The 16795-nt window shown below is 35.0% G+C and overlaps 1 protein-coding gene across 12 annotated transcripts in view; it reads right to left on the minus strand.

Annotated features, from left to right (window-relative positions):
- IFT80 (intraflagellar transport 80) overlaps positions 1-16795 on the minus strand; it is a 185640-nt gene that overhangs the window by 100496 nt on the left and 68349 nt on the right. For 11 of the 12 annotated variants that reach the window (XR_012430824.1, XM_074031329.1, XM_074031331.1 and 8 more), the window contains 4 exons: positions 16445-16529; positions 13370-13589; positions 9319-9429; positions 7685-7753 (listed from right to left, as the gene is read on the minus strand). Coding sequence is in view for 10 of the 12 variants with exons in the window: in XM_074031329.1 (XP_073887430.1) it covers positions 7685-7753; positions 9319-9429; positions 13370-13589; positions 16445-16483 (439 nt within the window). In the remaining 2 variants the exon portion in view is untranslated. Of the gene's footprint in view, positions 1-7684; positions 7754-9318; positions 9430-13369; positions 13590-16444; positions 16530-16795 lie in introns of those variants that run through there. The other variant, XM_074031335.1, reaches the window with a different exon arrangement.

The raw sequence follows: 16795 nt of genomic DNA on the forward strand, positions 1-16795 counted from the left end.
CTTTTTTTGTGCCATTTTCTCCCTAATAAAAATATAATTCGTTTATGAACCAGTCCCAATGGTTTATAGAGGTTAGAAAGTCTAGTCTAGACCCAGTCCAAAAAAAAAAAAACCCTGAAACATGTCTTCCACAGTTCAGGTGTTATAAAATGTCTAAATCCTGTTTAGTCAATGACATCTAGGATTGTTCTGTATCAAAGGAACCCACAGAAATTCTTCCTGATGAGATGGCCAACCTCAGAAGGTACTCCTCCTTCTTCTGTACTTGATGAGTATATTTTCTGGGAATATTCTCTGGGAGTAGCCGGGAGGTGACCTGTGCTTCAAAAATAACTCTCCAAATGAATGAAGTTTAACCTTAATAAACTCCCCCAAAAATAGAAGTCAAAATTTCAGATATTTCAAATGTAGTTCTTGTTGATCACTGGAAAGGAGTAACAGGGACTTACTAGTTAAGGTGGTAGAATTATAGATGCCATCTTTATTTCCATTATTATAGTTATAATTTTTGTACAAAAAAGTAAATTAATATGTTTTAATTTATAGGCTATCAAATCTTCATAAATACACTCAGTAAAATTATACTTTCCTGGGGTGTATACTAAACTATGACAAACACCTACCCTCAAGGAAATAATTCAGTAAATACAACTCCCATTGAGTTATACAGGATGTGACTTTAAGGCTTTAGTTGTGGTAAAAGGCACGGTTGGGGTATAGAATGAAGAACTAAGGACTCTTTAGTTCTCTTAACTTTAACATTTAATTTGTGGTCCCATTAAGTCAGTTATGACACCATTTCCTTTTTTATGAACCTTTCTTCATCGTATTTATCTTCCCTTTTGGGACAAAGAGATAATTCATTTCCTGCTTATAAAACAAATTTGTAAACAATAATGTTAAAAAAACAGGTATAACTTATATAATAAAAGAAAATAAGCTTATAAAGAAAAAGTTAAGTAATTCCTTTGTTATGTGGTTTTTAACCACATTCCTTCAATCAAAATACAAGCTATGGAAACAAATATGGAAACAAATAATTTATTTATGATAAATAAGCAAGGTCAATAGATAGGACTCATTAGTTACTCTCCTTAACCACTAAAAATTCAAAATAGATATAACATCAAAAGCCTTGATCTTTATTACAACCATTCCTTACATTTAAAATAAAATATTAAGCATGAAACTACTGTATATGTGAACATTTTCTTTTCTAGAAGGAAATAAACTACATAGCTACACAACTTTCAATTTGGGAGGTTCTAATAAAGATCATTATTAAAAGTGGAAGAATCAGCTTCACAGAATAATTTCTATTATTATGAAATCCATCCACTAGCATTTAAAAAATCTATAATATTTCAGATTTTTAAAATATACTTATTAAAGTATGAATTATTCCCACTGCTATGTTTCACTTTGCAAAGTCAGCAGGGAAATAACAAATTTAGCCTTTGGATTGAATTACTTTAAAACAAAGAGTGTAGCAAATTATGTAACAAAATGTTATTTATTTCATCATTAACAAAAATGGACAAAAAACAAATAGCTTTATAATAGTTTTTTACTTTTTATATCGGAAATTTTAATTTATGCTCCATTTCTGCTAAGACACTCAAAAAGATCTTGTTTTTCTAACTTTGTACACTAAAATCATGTGACTTTTTTGACATTTTTTAAGAAACCACATGCACCTGGGGTTGTGTTAAATGTCAGACCCTTATCTCTCCATAAAACAAATTATCTAAATTCTTTCAACCTGTTGAAGGCATTTTAAACCACAGAAGAGGAGACAAAAATGTATTTCAATTGTTTTAAGGAAGTACATGGTCAAATATACCATGTTTTTCACATTCACACTATAAAAGTATCCCCTAAAAACGTTGTTTTTGTATGTTTTTAAGAATGCCTTTGAAACAAACTGTTCACTACTATAATAAAGCATTAGCTATCTTTGCCTTGAATGCAGTATTGGTCTACATTGAGTGAATAGAAGTGAAGTACTTGAAATAGAGTCTGGCACTATATAGCACTATCTGTTAACTACTACTACTACTACAAATTATTTTGTAATGTAATAAGCAAGCATTTGCTTACTGTATTGTTCATAGTAGTAGCCATTTGATTTTTTTTTTTTTTTTCTGTTTTGGCCAAATCATTGGCATTCAAAAACCAAGAATGGTTTCCTTTTCATTTCATTTGTAGGAGACATGAGCTAACAATACTTAGTCAAGTGGGATTTATTCAAAAAATTCCAGGCTCCATGCTTACGTATGTCACTGGATCAATACAAGAAAAAGTTTAAATAAAGGCTTTTTTTTTTTTTTTTTTTTTTAGTTTCTATCTTCAACCACTTCTCCCTTGGGGGGTCTCAACTTTCCCCATAGTTTCACCTTTCACTTAACGTAACTGACTCCCAAATTAATATTTTAGCCTTTACCTCTGAGCTCCAACACATTTCTACTTGATCCAAAGAGATCTCCATCACAGAGCTTCAAATTCTACATATCCAAAACCATCATCCCTTCACATATATTTCCTAATTTATCCCTCTTTGAAGTCTTTACCCTTACAGGGTACATCCCTCTCAGTCCCTGAGAACTATTCACTTTTCCAACTACTGTTGTCACTGCCTCTATTCAAGCCTTAACCGCTGCCTTCGTTCAAGTTTTCATTAGCACTAGAATAGACAATTTCAAACCTTACTGGCCACCTCTATTTAATCTCTACCTCCTCTAGTTTTATTATTACTGCAAAGGGAATCTTTCTAAAAGATTGGCATTATCTTTTACTTTCCTGGTCAATTTTTTAAAGGTTTTGTATGCTTATAGAATAAATGCCAAACCCCTTCCTTTAGCATCCAGGACTGTCAGTGTTTTGGTCCCCTTGGCAGTACTATCCTTCACATGGCCTACACTCTGGCCCAAGAAGTTAGCTCCCACTCACCTGATTTCTATGTCTCACAGTCTTCTGTCTCTAAGCCTCTTATGATGCCAAGCTTCTTAACAGCTTCACTCCAATGCCAACAAGACCATTTCCTTTCCTATTTCTTTACTCTTCAAAGCCCAGTTCAAAAGATGCTCCAATATTTGCCAGGAAGACTTCCCAATACCTTCACTCTCCCCAGAGCATTAATCTTAACCCTCTGGTCCACTCCTACCTGCCACCAACAGCACCTTAAGCACATTCCCTTGTATTACAATTATTTATTTATTTATTTTTATTGATTGATTTTTTTGAGAAAGGGTCTTACTCTGGCGCCCAGGCTGGAGTGCAGCGACATGATCACAGCTCACTGTAACCTCAACGCCTGTGGGCTCAGGTGATCCTCCCACCTCAGTCTTCTGAGTAGCTGGGACTATAGGGATGCACCACTATGCCTAGCTAACTTTTGTATTTTTTGTAGAGACGGAGTTTTCCCATGTTGCCCAGGCTGATCTCCAGTTCCTGGGCTCAAGTGATCTGCCCACCTCAGCCTCTCAAGTGTTGAGATTACAGGCATAAGCCACTGTGCCCAGCCACAATTATTTACATTTACAGTTTACCTCCTTTACTAAATTCATTATAGACAAGTTCCATGTTTTGTTGTTCTATTCCTCCACTTGAAAACAGTGTGGGAAAAATGTCCTTAAAGGTTTACAGCATTACTTTATATACTTTAATTAGAGATTAAAACTGGAACAATGACACAAAACATATGGCCTAAGTATAATTATCTCTGGTGTACATATTATTTTTCTCTAATAAGGAACAATAAATTCCCCATAATACCATTAAGAATCATTTTTAAACTAAGTCAAATCCCCCCAACCAAAACTGAGATTAAAGTATCTTTTGGATTAGAAGAGAAGTTAATGACTATGGCTTTTTCTATCCAAACATCTGGCTCCAATAGTCAAGAAATGAATTCAGGAATTAATCTCTATTCATCAAGAAATAAGTATAATTAACACACATAGACAAAGCCACACGGATGCTTTCAACACTGTTTACAGAATTCCAAATTTTATGATAATTCAGGTTTATGTTATTTCATTTTTGTGTCAAAATTTAGTTTCTCCCTTCAAAGGAGGCAACAGTCTTGCACCCCCAGCTGCCTTGGCCTTCTTACTTGAGCCTTTAGCATCCAGCTCTCAGTAGTTCAGATTTACAATCACCCTCAAAACTTGCAGTGCCTAATAGATTAAAGAAACTTTATAAGTAATTAGGGACCTTTCCTTTTGGGTTAGTGTCATTATAACAACTTAACTGCTCTACTGATTTTTCTGGAGACGAAAAAGGAAAAGTCTATGCCTTATTAGGAAAGTGTTGGTGGCACCAATGATTAAAAACTCAAAAATTAGATGCATAGTTCTACAGTAAGTTTGTAATTCTTAGGCCAGAAAAATATATCAGATTACTCTGTTGAAATACCAAGAGGTTAGCCAAAATGGGGATATCTAGCTAATTTAATTCTGCTTATTAATCCGTAATTAACAAACTTTGAATGAGAACAATAAAATTAAAATAGGACAACAATGATAGGCATTTCAAAGTCATTTGATGTTAAGAAAAACACATTTTAAATGTTGATGGGTAATATCATTACATGATATAACGAATACATCAGAAAATCACCTGTACTTTATGGTATATTCTGTATTTTAGTTTTTAAGAAAATCTTGTTTACCCATCTATGAAGGCAGTGAGGGGAAGAGCATCACCATCCCTCTCTAAAATAAACACCTCACACAAAAACTAACTCAAAATGGATCACAGACCTGAATGTAAGCACTGAAATATAAGTGAAATTTTTATGGCATGGGATTAGGCAATGGCTTCGTCACTATAATATGAAAAGCAGAAGCAAATTTTGTATTTTTTGTTGAGTTGAGGTTTCACCATGCTGCCAAGGCTGGTCTCAAATTCCTGAGCTCAAGTGATCCACCCACCTCGGCCTCCCAAAGTGCTGGGATTACAGGAGTGAGCCACGATGCCTGGCCAAAATGTCCTGATTTTTAATACTGGGCCTCTACCATGCTGGTGGGCCAGATTAAGCTCAGAGGCCATCTAATTGTGATCTCCAGTTTTCTTCATTTGTGAACATGTGCTTCCAACTAGCCTTTCCAAGTCTGAAGACTCTGAATGCATTTTCTCCATGAGAATAAAATAAGTAGCAATTTGGTTCCAGACTCATTATACAGGAAAACTACAGCACTAAACTACCAGCACTATTATCACCTAAAACAGTGATCCCCAGCCTTTTTGGCACCAGGAACTGGTTTTGTGGAAGACAATTTTTCCATGGACCAGGTGGGGGATGGTTCAGGATGATTCAAGGGCATCATATTTATTGTGCACTTTATTTCTATTTTTACATTGTAATATATAATTAAATAATTATACAACTCACCATAATGTAGAATCAGTGGGAGCCCTGAACTTGTTTTCCTGCAACTAGATGGTCCCATCTCGGGGTGATGGGAGACAGTGACAGATCATCAGGCATCAGATTCTCGTAAGGAGTGAACAACCCAGATCCCTCATATGCACAGTTCGCAATAGGATTTGCACTTCTATGAGAATCTAATGTCACCACTGATGTGACAGGAGGTGGAGCTCAGGCAGTAATGGAAGTGATGGGGAGCAGCTGTAAATATAGATAAAGCTTTACTTGCTCGCCCACCTACCGCTCATCTCCTGCTGTAATGCCCAGCTAACACACAACAGACAGCTACTGGTCTGTGGCCCAAGGGTTGGGGACCCCTGACCTAGACTAAACAATTAACAATGTTTGTATTAAACAACTTATTCCAAGTTTCCATTTTAGACTCTAGAACATCTGAAATGGTGAATCCACAGGTAGTAAATGGGAAGGAGGTAACAGAAAAATTGAAGGAAGTGGAAGCAGCACTGGGAGGGCACTGGTGAAGGGTCTCGGGAAAGAATTCAAATCTTCAGACTCGCACAGTGGCTCACACCTGTAATCCCAACACTTTGGGAGGCTGAAGCAGGAGGATCACTTGAGCCCAGGAGTTCAAGTCCAGCCCGGGAACATGGCAAAATCTCGTCTCTACCAGAAAAAATATCTATATATACAGCAAATTAGCCAGGTGTGGTGGCACACACATGTACTCCCAGCAACTTGGGAAGCCAAGGTGGCAAGACCGATTGAGCCCGGGAGGAGTAGGTTACAGGGAGCCAAGATTGTGCCACTGTACTCCAGTCGGGTTACAGACAAAGACCCTGTCAAAAAAGAAAGGAAGGAAGGAAGGAGGGAAGGAAGGGAGGGAGGGAGGGAGGGAGGGAGGAAGGAAAAATCTTCTATGGTGGATAGTGGCATTGGCTTTTAGAATTTCTCTGAAGATCTGTGTCATCTATAGGCAACAAATTGACAGGAGAAAGAGAAAAGAAAAATGGATATAGCATTTCAGCTGCTGCACACTGTCTCAGCAGTAGCAGTAGCTGAAATTCCTGTAGTTCTTCCAAGAGCCAGTGATCTCTGGAAGAATTCTGTCAATTACTCGTAAGTCATTCATCACAAATTGAGAATGTCAAATAATTAGCCTTAAAAGAAAAATCTATGAAGCCAAAGGTAAATCCATCTGCCTACTAGAAGATTAAAGTAAGATTTATGTTCTAAAGGTACATATATTACTAAAGTAACAATAAGTTGACTTTTGCTGTTAACTGAAATTTACCCATGGCTACTTCTATGAACTCTGAATTTTCTACTCATAAATAAATATTCTACCTTGAGATTATCTGTAGCAAACATTTAAGCTCAGAAAAGAAATACTACCTAGTATTTCTGGTTACCTTTGCTAACATTCAGTTAATATATAGCTAAAGAAATGCAAGTGATTTGAACCTTATCCTAAAAGTAAACGTGATTTTTAAAATAAAATTTGGAAATTTTTGGAAGTCAGTTATTGAAAATGTTTCATAATATGACTTTATCAAATAGTTCTGAGGAATAGTCCTCAAGTTTTTTGGCAACCTGAAGATCAGCTGATACACGCTCAGGTAAACATTAAAACTGCTTACAATTCCTATGTAAAATCTAACTAAGAAAATTAATCTGTTACACAGAAAAAAATCGTATGTAATCTAACTTCTAACAGGAAGGACCACTGGATTGATTTTATGGCCACTCCTTTCTATTAACATAAAAAATTAAGATGCTACTCTAAATAGTGTGGTTTACCAAATTTCAGATTCTTAGTGTGTCTGTTCCCCTCCATTAGTATAGAAATCAAACATACAACTTAATTTGGAAGGGGTGTTAATATTATGAAGAGTTATTGGGGGTTTTTAAGTAAGGAGATACTCAATGTCTTTTCGTACTATGATTTACTAAACTAGACAGCCAATTCCATTCTATATAAGAAATGCTTCAAACGTTTCACAATTATTTTTTGAAAATATTTAGCTTATAACTGCCTTTATAGAGATTCACTAACATAAAGAAGAAGCCCTTGAGTATTTCTTATAGTTCTTGGCTTGAAATAATAGCGTTACCATGGTACATCAGGTACCAAGCAAAGCAAGACAAAAAAGTGTAAAAAATAAGAGATTACAGATTTTGAACTCAACCAAAGTCAGTCTCAACCACCATATTAGATTTTTTCTAAAACAAAACTTTAAGGCATTTTTGTATTGTATAATTTGCAAAAATGAAATTGTCAATTGTAAAACATACCTTGCTGAGCTAAAGTAGATCTAAGCATCCCAGTCTTTGACCAAATTTTTATTTGCCCATCTTCTCCAACTATACAGGGAAAAAAAATTTAATCAGTATTTTTACCTATAGGAAATAAATTTAAACATTAAATTTGCATATAAAAATTAACAGTATCTATACTACTGCATATTCTTTTTTTTCTAGGCTTCCTCAAATCATGGAGTATTACTGCATATTTAAAATTCAGATACAGTTTAATTAAATGGCAGAGTACTTTATAACTGTATCATTAAATAGAAATTACTTTGAAATGATTTTATCAAAGTAGCTTAACTTTCATGACTAAAATTTTTATTTCCTTCAATCTTAGAAGACTTATATTACGCAAATAATGTTTCCTTTGTCACTGCAATCTCCATCTTAGAATTCCAAGAAAAGTGTTTCCAGTGTAATAAGCAGAGCTGCAGCCAAATTCCAATGAGCTGGGGACTGAATGAAGTGAGGTAATAGACTACTCTTTTGAACAGCTTGGCTGAAAAAGGGAGAAAGAAAATAGCTGCAGGTAGAGAGAGTTGTTTGTTAAGAGAGGGATTTCTATTTCTTCTTAATTTTTAAGATGGGTGACATCTGAACATATTTACATGCTGATAAAGAAACCATTGGAAAAGATGTTAAAGATACAAGTAAGAGAAGTGCCAGTTCACTGAGGAAAGTCCTAGAGAAGGCCCAGAGTATAGGCATGGTGGTTTTAAAATACATCCTCAAGTTCTTTGTTATTCTTCCCTTCAAGTGGCACAGTTTAATTTCCCTCTCTTCCAGTGTGGGCTGTACTTAGTTACTTGCTAAGTTAACAGAATATAACTGAAAGAGAGTATAATGTCTGAGGATGCACTACAAAAGATATAGTAGCTTCTACCTGGCTCTCTTTTGGATCACTGGGAGACACCAGCTGTCATGTTGTAAAAACACTTAAGCAGCCCTATGGAAATGCCTGTGTGGCAAGGAATTAATTAAGGTCTCCTTCCAAAGCCAGAGAAGAACTAGGGCCTCCTGCCAACAACCATGTGAGTAAGACATCTTGGAAGTGGATCCTCCAGCCCCAGACAAGCCTTCATATGACTGCCGCCCCATCCAACAATTTGACCAGAACCTCATGACAGGCTCTGAGTGAGACAGAACCACCCACCTAAACTGTTCCCTGACCCACGGAAACTATCAGGTACTATATGCTTATTATTTTAAGTCACTAACGATTAATTTGTTATAAGCAATATATAACTAATGTAATAGGTGAAGTTAAGAATCCTTAGAGTAGGGCAGGGGACGGGAAAGAGACAGAATGGGGATAACGGTCAGTTAAATGAGAATATTTGGAATTTTCAAATTTTAAAGAATTACAACTTTTATTTATCCCATATTTGACCATTCCAAAAGCCTTCTTTGACAGAACAGTCTCCAAAGGTCACATAAGAAAATGATTAATATAACATTCTGAATTATAACATTTATATAGCAGTGTAGAACAACACTATGCCAATTATTTGCTATCAGACAATGCTATTAGACATTATTGCTAAATGAAAATATTCTGTTTCTTTGGAAATTTTTCTTTAAAATATTCATTTCAAAAGTCATTTTAACAGACAACTTACCTGTAACTAATGCTGTTCCTTCATAATTCCATCTTCCTGCAAGTACTGCTCCACAGTGAGCTTCTATACTTTTTTCTACTCTTCCTAATTTGGAAATCAGATGAAATTTACCTAAAAGAAATTACATTTGAAAAATCTATTTTATTTATTCAATCAACAAAGCACCTACTACTAGACTAAGTAACAGGCACTAGAGGCATAAAGGCAAATATTAACAATATAATTATTCTTAATCTCACACATAAATCTATTGGAAAATAGGCACAAAAACAAAACTATTTAAATATTTTAAAATAAATTGAAAATGCATATGCTTACTTGGTTCAAAATAATTATATATGTTCAAAATAGGGAAAAATTCAAATTCATAAACCTTTTGATTTAGTTAACATAATTTAAATACCTATGGTCTGGGTATATGTCTATGCTTCAGAAACAATGTGCCAATAAATATGCCACACCTATGGATGAGAAAGTGTTTTAAATTACCAGCTGTATATTACTAGACTGAATGATCATTCAGAAACCAAATGATCCTTTCTTGGCTTCTTGTATCACTTATTCTTTGTACTGTTGACTTGTCTCTCTGACATCTCTTATATAATTAGCTTATGTCCTTTAAAGTTACAGTGTTTTTACTTTTTGCCAATATATGTACAAACTTCTGCAATTAAGTGGCTTGCTTTTGTCTACCTGTTTCCTGATACAGTATAAAATTATATAAGGCAAGTATTTTATCCATTTTACTATTTTGGTTCCTCTCCTTTATACCTTTTCCAGCTTTTTTATAGTCTATTAAAAAAAAAAAAAAAAAGTAAAGACTGCAAAACTGTGCTTAAATACAAGACTTTCTTGACATTTCTCTTGACCTTCCCTTGGCCACATCACAGCAGAGTTTTATGTCCCTCTGATTTATCATAGCACTGTATACATATGTCTATTTAATGTTACTTGTTTCAAGGTTTTATATTCACAGTTCTTAGCTCTGTCCATTGAAAGGGCCTTGAAGCAAATACACCCCATTGGAATGAGCACAGCTAGCACTGTTATCTTGTTTTTTTAAATACCATTAACCACCAGAAAAAGAACAGGTCTCTGTGGAAAATGGCTGATTTGGGGGCTGGGACTAAGAAAGTACAAGATAAGCCTGGAACATCTTGTGCCAGCAAGGAAGTGCTCAAAAAATGATGAGGACACATATAAAATTAAAAAAAAAAAAATCACTGTGGCTGGCCTGATGGGGCTGTCACTGGCCAAATCTGGGGCACTTTCAACATCAAAATCTAAAAATGATAATAATATATTTATGAAATAAAATGAGAATCCACAAGTGTAATCTGACCCCCCCCCAAAAAAAAAACAAATATATGGGCATGGGACAGGAACCTCTTCCTTGGAGTAGAATACCAACTAATCAATATGGAAGGAATTATGGAGTTGGAAAAATTAGCATTTGGCAAACCATCTTAGTAATAAATGATTCAGCCAAGAGTCATCAATAGACGTTAAGAGAGTGGGAGGAAGTTTGATGAGGAAGAGAATATTTTTACATAGTCTCAAAGTATCTTTTCACAAATTATTAAGAGGAATAAATAGTAACTTTACAGAATTAACTTAATGAACATGAACTTTTTAACTTATAATTAAGGTTAACATCACCAATAATGGGTCAAACCAACATCATTAATCTCCTAATCTGATGCCCCAAGTATTCCTGCTAAGGACATATAAATTGAATCTAATCATGAGGAAACATCAGACAAAAACAAATTGAAGAACTATAAAATAACAGGCATATATTCTTCAACATTGTCAAGATCATAAAAGACTGAAAAGTTGTTCCAGATTAAAGGAAGCTAAAGAGACACAACAAAAGCAATATGTTATTCCGTACCAGCAAAAATAAATTTCTATGGAAAATTAGAATGATTGTTAAAATTTAAATATAAACTATAGATTAGATAATAGTATTGCATCAATGTTAAATGTCCTGATTTTTATCAACAAATTGTGGCAATGTAACAGAAACTTCTTATTCTTAGGAAATGCATTGAAGTATTTATGGTTAAAAGTACATGTCTACAAATTGCTCTCACATCTTTCAGGAAAAGGGTGTATGTTGAGGGGGAGGGAGGTTTGTATAAAAAGAAACAGAGCCAATACTTTGTCCCAATGTATAAGGGACAAAATGTTAAACTAGTTAATCTGGATAAAGGACCTGCAGGAATTGTTTGTATGATTCTTAAAACTTTTCTGTAAATGCAAAATTAAATCAAAATTGTTTACGTCAAATGTTCCCTTTATCATCTGAGGTAAATTAAATTCTAGCTGTGGTTCAGGGTCAATCTTCTAAGCACCAGGCACTCTACAAAGTGATTTTACACATGTATCTCATTTAATCAAGTTTCTGAAAAACAAAGTTTTAAAAAACTACCACAAGTCTCTCGGTAAATGAGGTGTAATCTGATATTATTGTTTGGCCTAACATCCTTTCCATCTTCAGGTTACAAAAGCCCTCTTCTCTTCTCTTTCTCTTTCCCTTTGCATGTGGATGGCCTGAGGCTGGATATGCTCAATCAGTGTCCCATTGTCTTTTTTTTTTTTTTTTTTGAGACAGAGTCTCGCTCTGTCACCCAGGATGGAGTGCAATGGCAAAATCTCGGCTCACTGCAACCTCTGCCTTCCAGGTTCAAGCAATTCTCCTACCTCAGCCTCCAGAGTAGCTGGGACTATAGGCATGTGCCACTATGCCTGCCTAAAATTTTTTTGTATTTCAGTACAGACAGGGTTTTATCATGTTGCTCAGGCTGGTCTCGAACTCCTGACCTCAAATGATGCACCCACCTTAGCCTCCCAAAGTCCATTTCTCTTGACTAAACTGATTGACTCAGTGATGGGCATATGACCCAAGCTCATTTAGGGTCCCTCTGCAAGCTGCCTGCACTAGATACTGAGGAAGAAGCAGTCTTATGAAGTATGATGAGCCTTGGGCTACTGGCCACCGTCATGCTCACCACCATGTTCACCATGTGCAAAGAGCCTACCCAAGAGATGGTGAGAACAGGGACCTGATGCAACTAGTGCTTGATCCACCCCTACAGCTAGGTGAACCAAAATACGCCATTTGTGCTTAAGTTAGCCTAGTAAGTTTCTGTTACTTTCAATGAATGTACTCCTAATTGAAACAGCAGGTAAAGTATAACACAGATGAAAACAGTTCATGTACTTCTAAGAAAACAAATATAAAAACATACCCTTAAAAAGTGAAAAAAAAATCATACTTTCTATTCACCAATAAGAAAGCTGCGGTCAAATTATAAAACTCTTCAACTCTGTAACTGAAAATTAACATGTACTGAAAAATAAAGTATATATTTTAACAGATACCTTACTAAATGAATATGTATATCTTTTCAGTGTGGTTATATTAAGTTAAATTTGAAGAATTTAGAAACTAAAACTATGAGAACAGCTTAACTCAACTCATAAGAGTACTAAAAAAGTAAAGCCAGCTGGGCATGGTGGCTCATACCTGTAATCCCAGCACTTTGGGAGGCCAAGGCAGGAGGAATGCTTGAGGCCAGGAGTACAAGACTAGCCTGGGCAACAAGATGAGACCCTGTCTCTACAAAAAAAAAGTTTTAATTAACCAGATGTAATAGTATGTGCCTGTAGTCCCAGCTACTCACGAGGCTGAGGCAGGAAGATTGTGTTAGCCCAGGAGTTTGAAGCTACAGTGAGCTATGATTACACCACTGCACTCTGGCCTGGGCAACAGAGTGAGACCCTGGTCTCTAAAAATATATATATATAATAATGCCAAAGGCCCATATTCAATCCTGGTATATGCCAGTTAAATTAACTTTCTTCCATGACAATAATTTCATAGCCCATACACAAACCAAGTGACTATTCAGAAAAGAAATACAATGTGTGGATAAAAATATGCAGATCCACAAATACCAGTTTTGTAAAACAACTCAAAGCATAAATCATACTATTAAGTCTTTTAAATACAATAGTGAGTATATAATGTTTATTTAAAACTTACCATCAGAACTTGTGAGGACAAAGCTTTCTGCCTGAGTTTGTTTCTTTACACCCAAACTTTTTGGAAACCAGTGAAAATCGATAGGGTAAATATCATCAGGAAGCTTTACTATTTGAGTTGTTTCACTGGTTAACAAGTTCCACTTCACTATCTGGTGATCATCGCTACATGAATACAGCTCTTCAGCAGTAGTCCAGCCCACACAGCTTACTAATTCTTGATGTGTCACCATGTTAAGGAGACATAAAACATAACAAAAGTCTTAAATCTTAATTCACAGATGCAGATTATAAGGTGTAAGTAAAGTGTAATTCACAGATGCAGATTTTAAGGTGTAAGTAAAATAGGGTCAAATGTTTTCAAGCTTCTAAATGTATTTTCCATTTTATGACTAGAATTTTTTTCTATATAAAAGAAAATAAGCATCTATTAAAACAGTTGTAAGAATGGAAAGCAAGAAAGAAATCCAGATGCCAAAAGGAGGGGGAGAAAAGATCTGACCACATGAAAATTTAAAACTTGTGTTACACAATATTCCATAAACAAAGCCAAAAGGTACACAAAAGAAACCTAGTAGATCAAAAGGTATCAAAGAATCTACACTGAACTGTTGGGGGATAGGTAGGGAGCAAAGGGAACTATACTTTTTTTCTTTATATATATCTGTATCATTTAAGTTATTAAAATAAGCATGCATTCTTTTGCTAAGGAAAAAATAATCAAGTGTCAAAAGAAGACTGAAATCTAACAGTAGGCTATCCTTTTAAATCACATATTATCATAACAATTCACCTAGGAAAGAACCTATGGTTTAACAGCTGAAACTAAAATCTCACCAAACTTTTTTTAAATTTTTCATTTTATTTCTTCATTTATTTTTAATTGACAATAGCAAACTTTCCTACATTAAAATTAGGAAATAATTCAATTATAATTTACCTCACTTAAAAGATGCATAGTGCTGGATGAGATATGATCCCTAAAATTTTTACTTTATTTAACCCATTTTTTTTAGCTCTAACTTATCAGAAGAATTTCTATGTAAGTTGAGATGCTCAAGTAGCCCTCACTTCCTCCGTCAGGACAGGGTACTTACCCTAGCAGAATTGTGTACCCACAAGGCATTTCAGTTTGTTATTTACAAAGGATGTTTTCTCTTGCTACATCTGGATTTCTATACTGCCAGATTATTCCTGGTTGAGTTGTTTGTTCTTACTGTTATGATATAATCCTTTTATTTCCTTCATTTCTCACCAATACTTTTACTGTCTTATCTGAGCAATAATATGATAAAGGAAACAGAGACAATGTGCCTAATTATTCTAGTATGTTCCAAGATTTTTTAATACTTCAAAATATGATAGATTAAGCAGAAACCAAAAAAAATAAAGACAGATTATAGAAAGATCTTAAGAGTCTGCACAAAAAGGTAATAAAGAGATACCACAATACTCAAAACTCAAAACACAAGCTAAACAAAAGGACACTAGATCATTCCTGAAAAAACTGTTGTATTATCACTGCTGTCGCCTAAAGAATGTTAGGTAAAACTAAAATGGGAGTAGCTTAGGTAAAACCTAGAAAGGAAGAAAACTCACACAAACAAATATGCACACATCGCAAACCAAATATCATTAGCTTATCCTTATATAAATTGCTGTAAGTACATGCTAGATGTCCATGGCATTATCTTCAAACTAATAGGTCAACTAAAACTATGGGAGAAATGAGAAGACTGCCAGATCAAGAAAGTCTAAAAACATTGTTATTTCTTGGTCTGAAAGCAGACAGTAGACATGGTCAAAATCTATACAATTGTGTATGGCATGAACTCTTGAAAGCACACTTTTTTGAAAAGACAGTAAAAATGACTTAAGTAGGAATAAAAATAATTACGTCTTCACTTAATAGTTAAATAAGCAGACAAGATAATATAAATGAAAACACCTATCAATTTAAAATGTCTGACCAAATGTTTAAATCAGTGTTTTCCTAGTTCTGATGGAGGACCAGATTTTTCTTTATTTTGAATCCATTGCAGATAGATATTTTGTAAGATATAATAAAAATGAAATATTAGAAAATTTGGACATTATAACAATGTCAAATTGCTACAAAAATTTCTCAGCCCTTACTTTCAATTTCTTTATCTATTCTTTCACAGACCTGCAATGAAGTCTACAAAGGATGCTTTGAGTAGAATTAGTCTCAATGTCTAAGAATGATGATACTGGGGCCTGTCATAATTCCTTGACACATAACTGGGGACTCTTGCTGACAAAATATAGGGTCATGTGTTTGAGAAAATATTACTAATTGCCACCTTCTCATGTGAAATAATGAGGATCTGACTGCTCAGATTTCCCCAACTTGTCCTTTACCTTATCATGAATGTAAAGAAATAGAGCATGGCAGAATGAATACATGCTAGATCACACTAGCAAAGAAACTATTTGGTTTTACAAAAGCTTCATTTTGGCCAGGCATGGTGGCTCATGCCTGTATTCCCAGCACTTTGGGAGGCCGGGGCAGGTGGATCACCTGAGGTCGAGAGTTCGAGACCAGCCTGGCCAACATGGTGAAACACCATCTCTACTAATAATACAAAAATTAGCCAGGCATGTTGGCGGGTGCCTGTAGTCCGAGCTGCTCATGAGGCTGAGGCAGAAGAATCACTTGAACCCAGGAGGTAGAGGTTGCAGTGAGCTGAGATTGCACCACTGTACTCGAGCTTGGGCAACAAAGTGAGACTCCGTCTAAAAAAACAAAACAAAAAAAGCTTCTTTTTAAGACCCTACTAAAGTAAACAAAAACCGGTTTTTAAGTATTTAAGTATAGTACTTAAGTAAAATAAGAAAAATGTCAATAAGAATTTGAAAGTAAGATTTATAGCAAATGGTTCACTTTGGAGAATTACCTAAAACACATGATCTTAAATATTTTAAAACAATTTAGATAAACAGCTACTAAAGAAATTAAAAAAACATCTATTCTTCAACTAGAATATAAAATAGAGAAACTTTTAACAATACTATAATTAAGAAAATCCATAAGATTTACAACCATTAAAAGGATATGCTTTGGTTCTTTTAAAAGAGTTATCTTCAGTCTCATGACTCCACTTCCAGCAAAAATTTAAGATGCCACTTGATTGTATTTACTGCAAAAATAAAAGGAGAGAAAATATAAAGTCAGCATTAAAAACAAATGTATATGTACACACACAAAAAGCAAACAAAACATCATTGCACCGCAAGGAGCACCTTCAGTCCTTCTGACATCAAGTACATGGAAAGAAAAAGAAAACTAGTTGGTGTGCCAATCCTACCAAGGGATGATGGAGAGCCTTGGGCTGAACCCCAGGAGTCCTCTAAACCTGCCTGAGACAGTCCTACGCAGAACAGCACTAGGTAAATCTGGTCAGGT

Source organism: Macaca fascicularis, chromosome 2 (assembly GCF_037993035.2).
Source record: "Macaca fascicularis isolate 582-1 chromosome 2, T2T-MFA8v1.1".
Classification (NCBI taxonomy): domain Eukaryota; kingdom Metazoa; phylum Chordata; class Mammalia; order Primates; family Cercopithecidae; genus Macaca; species Macaca fascicularis.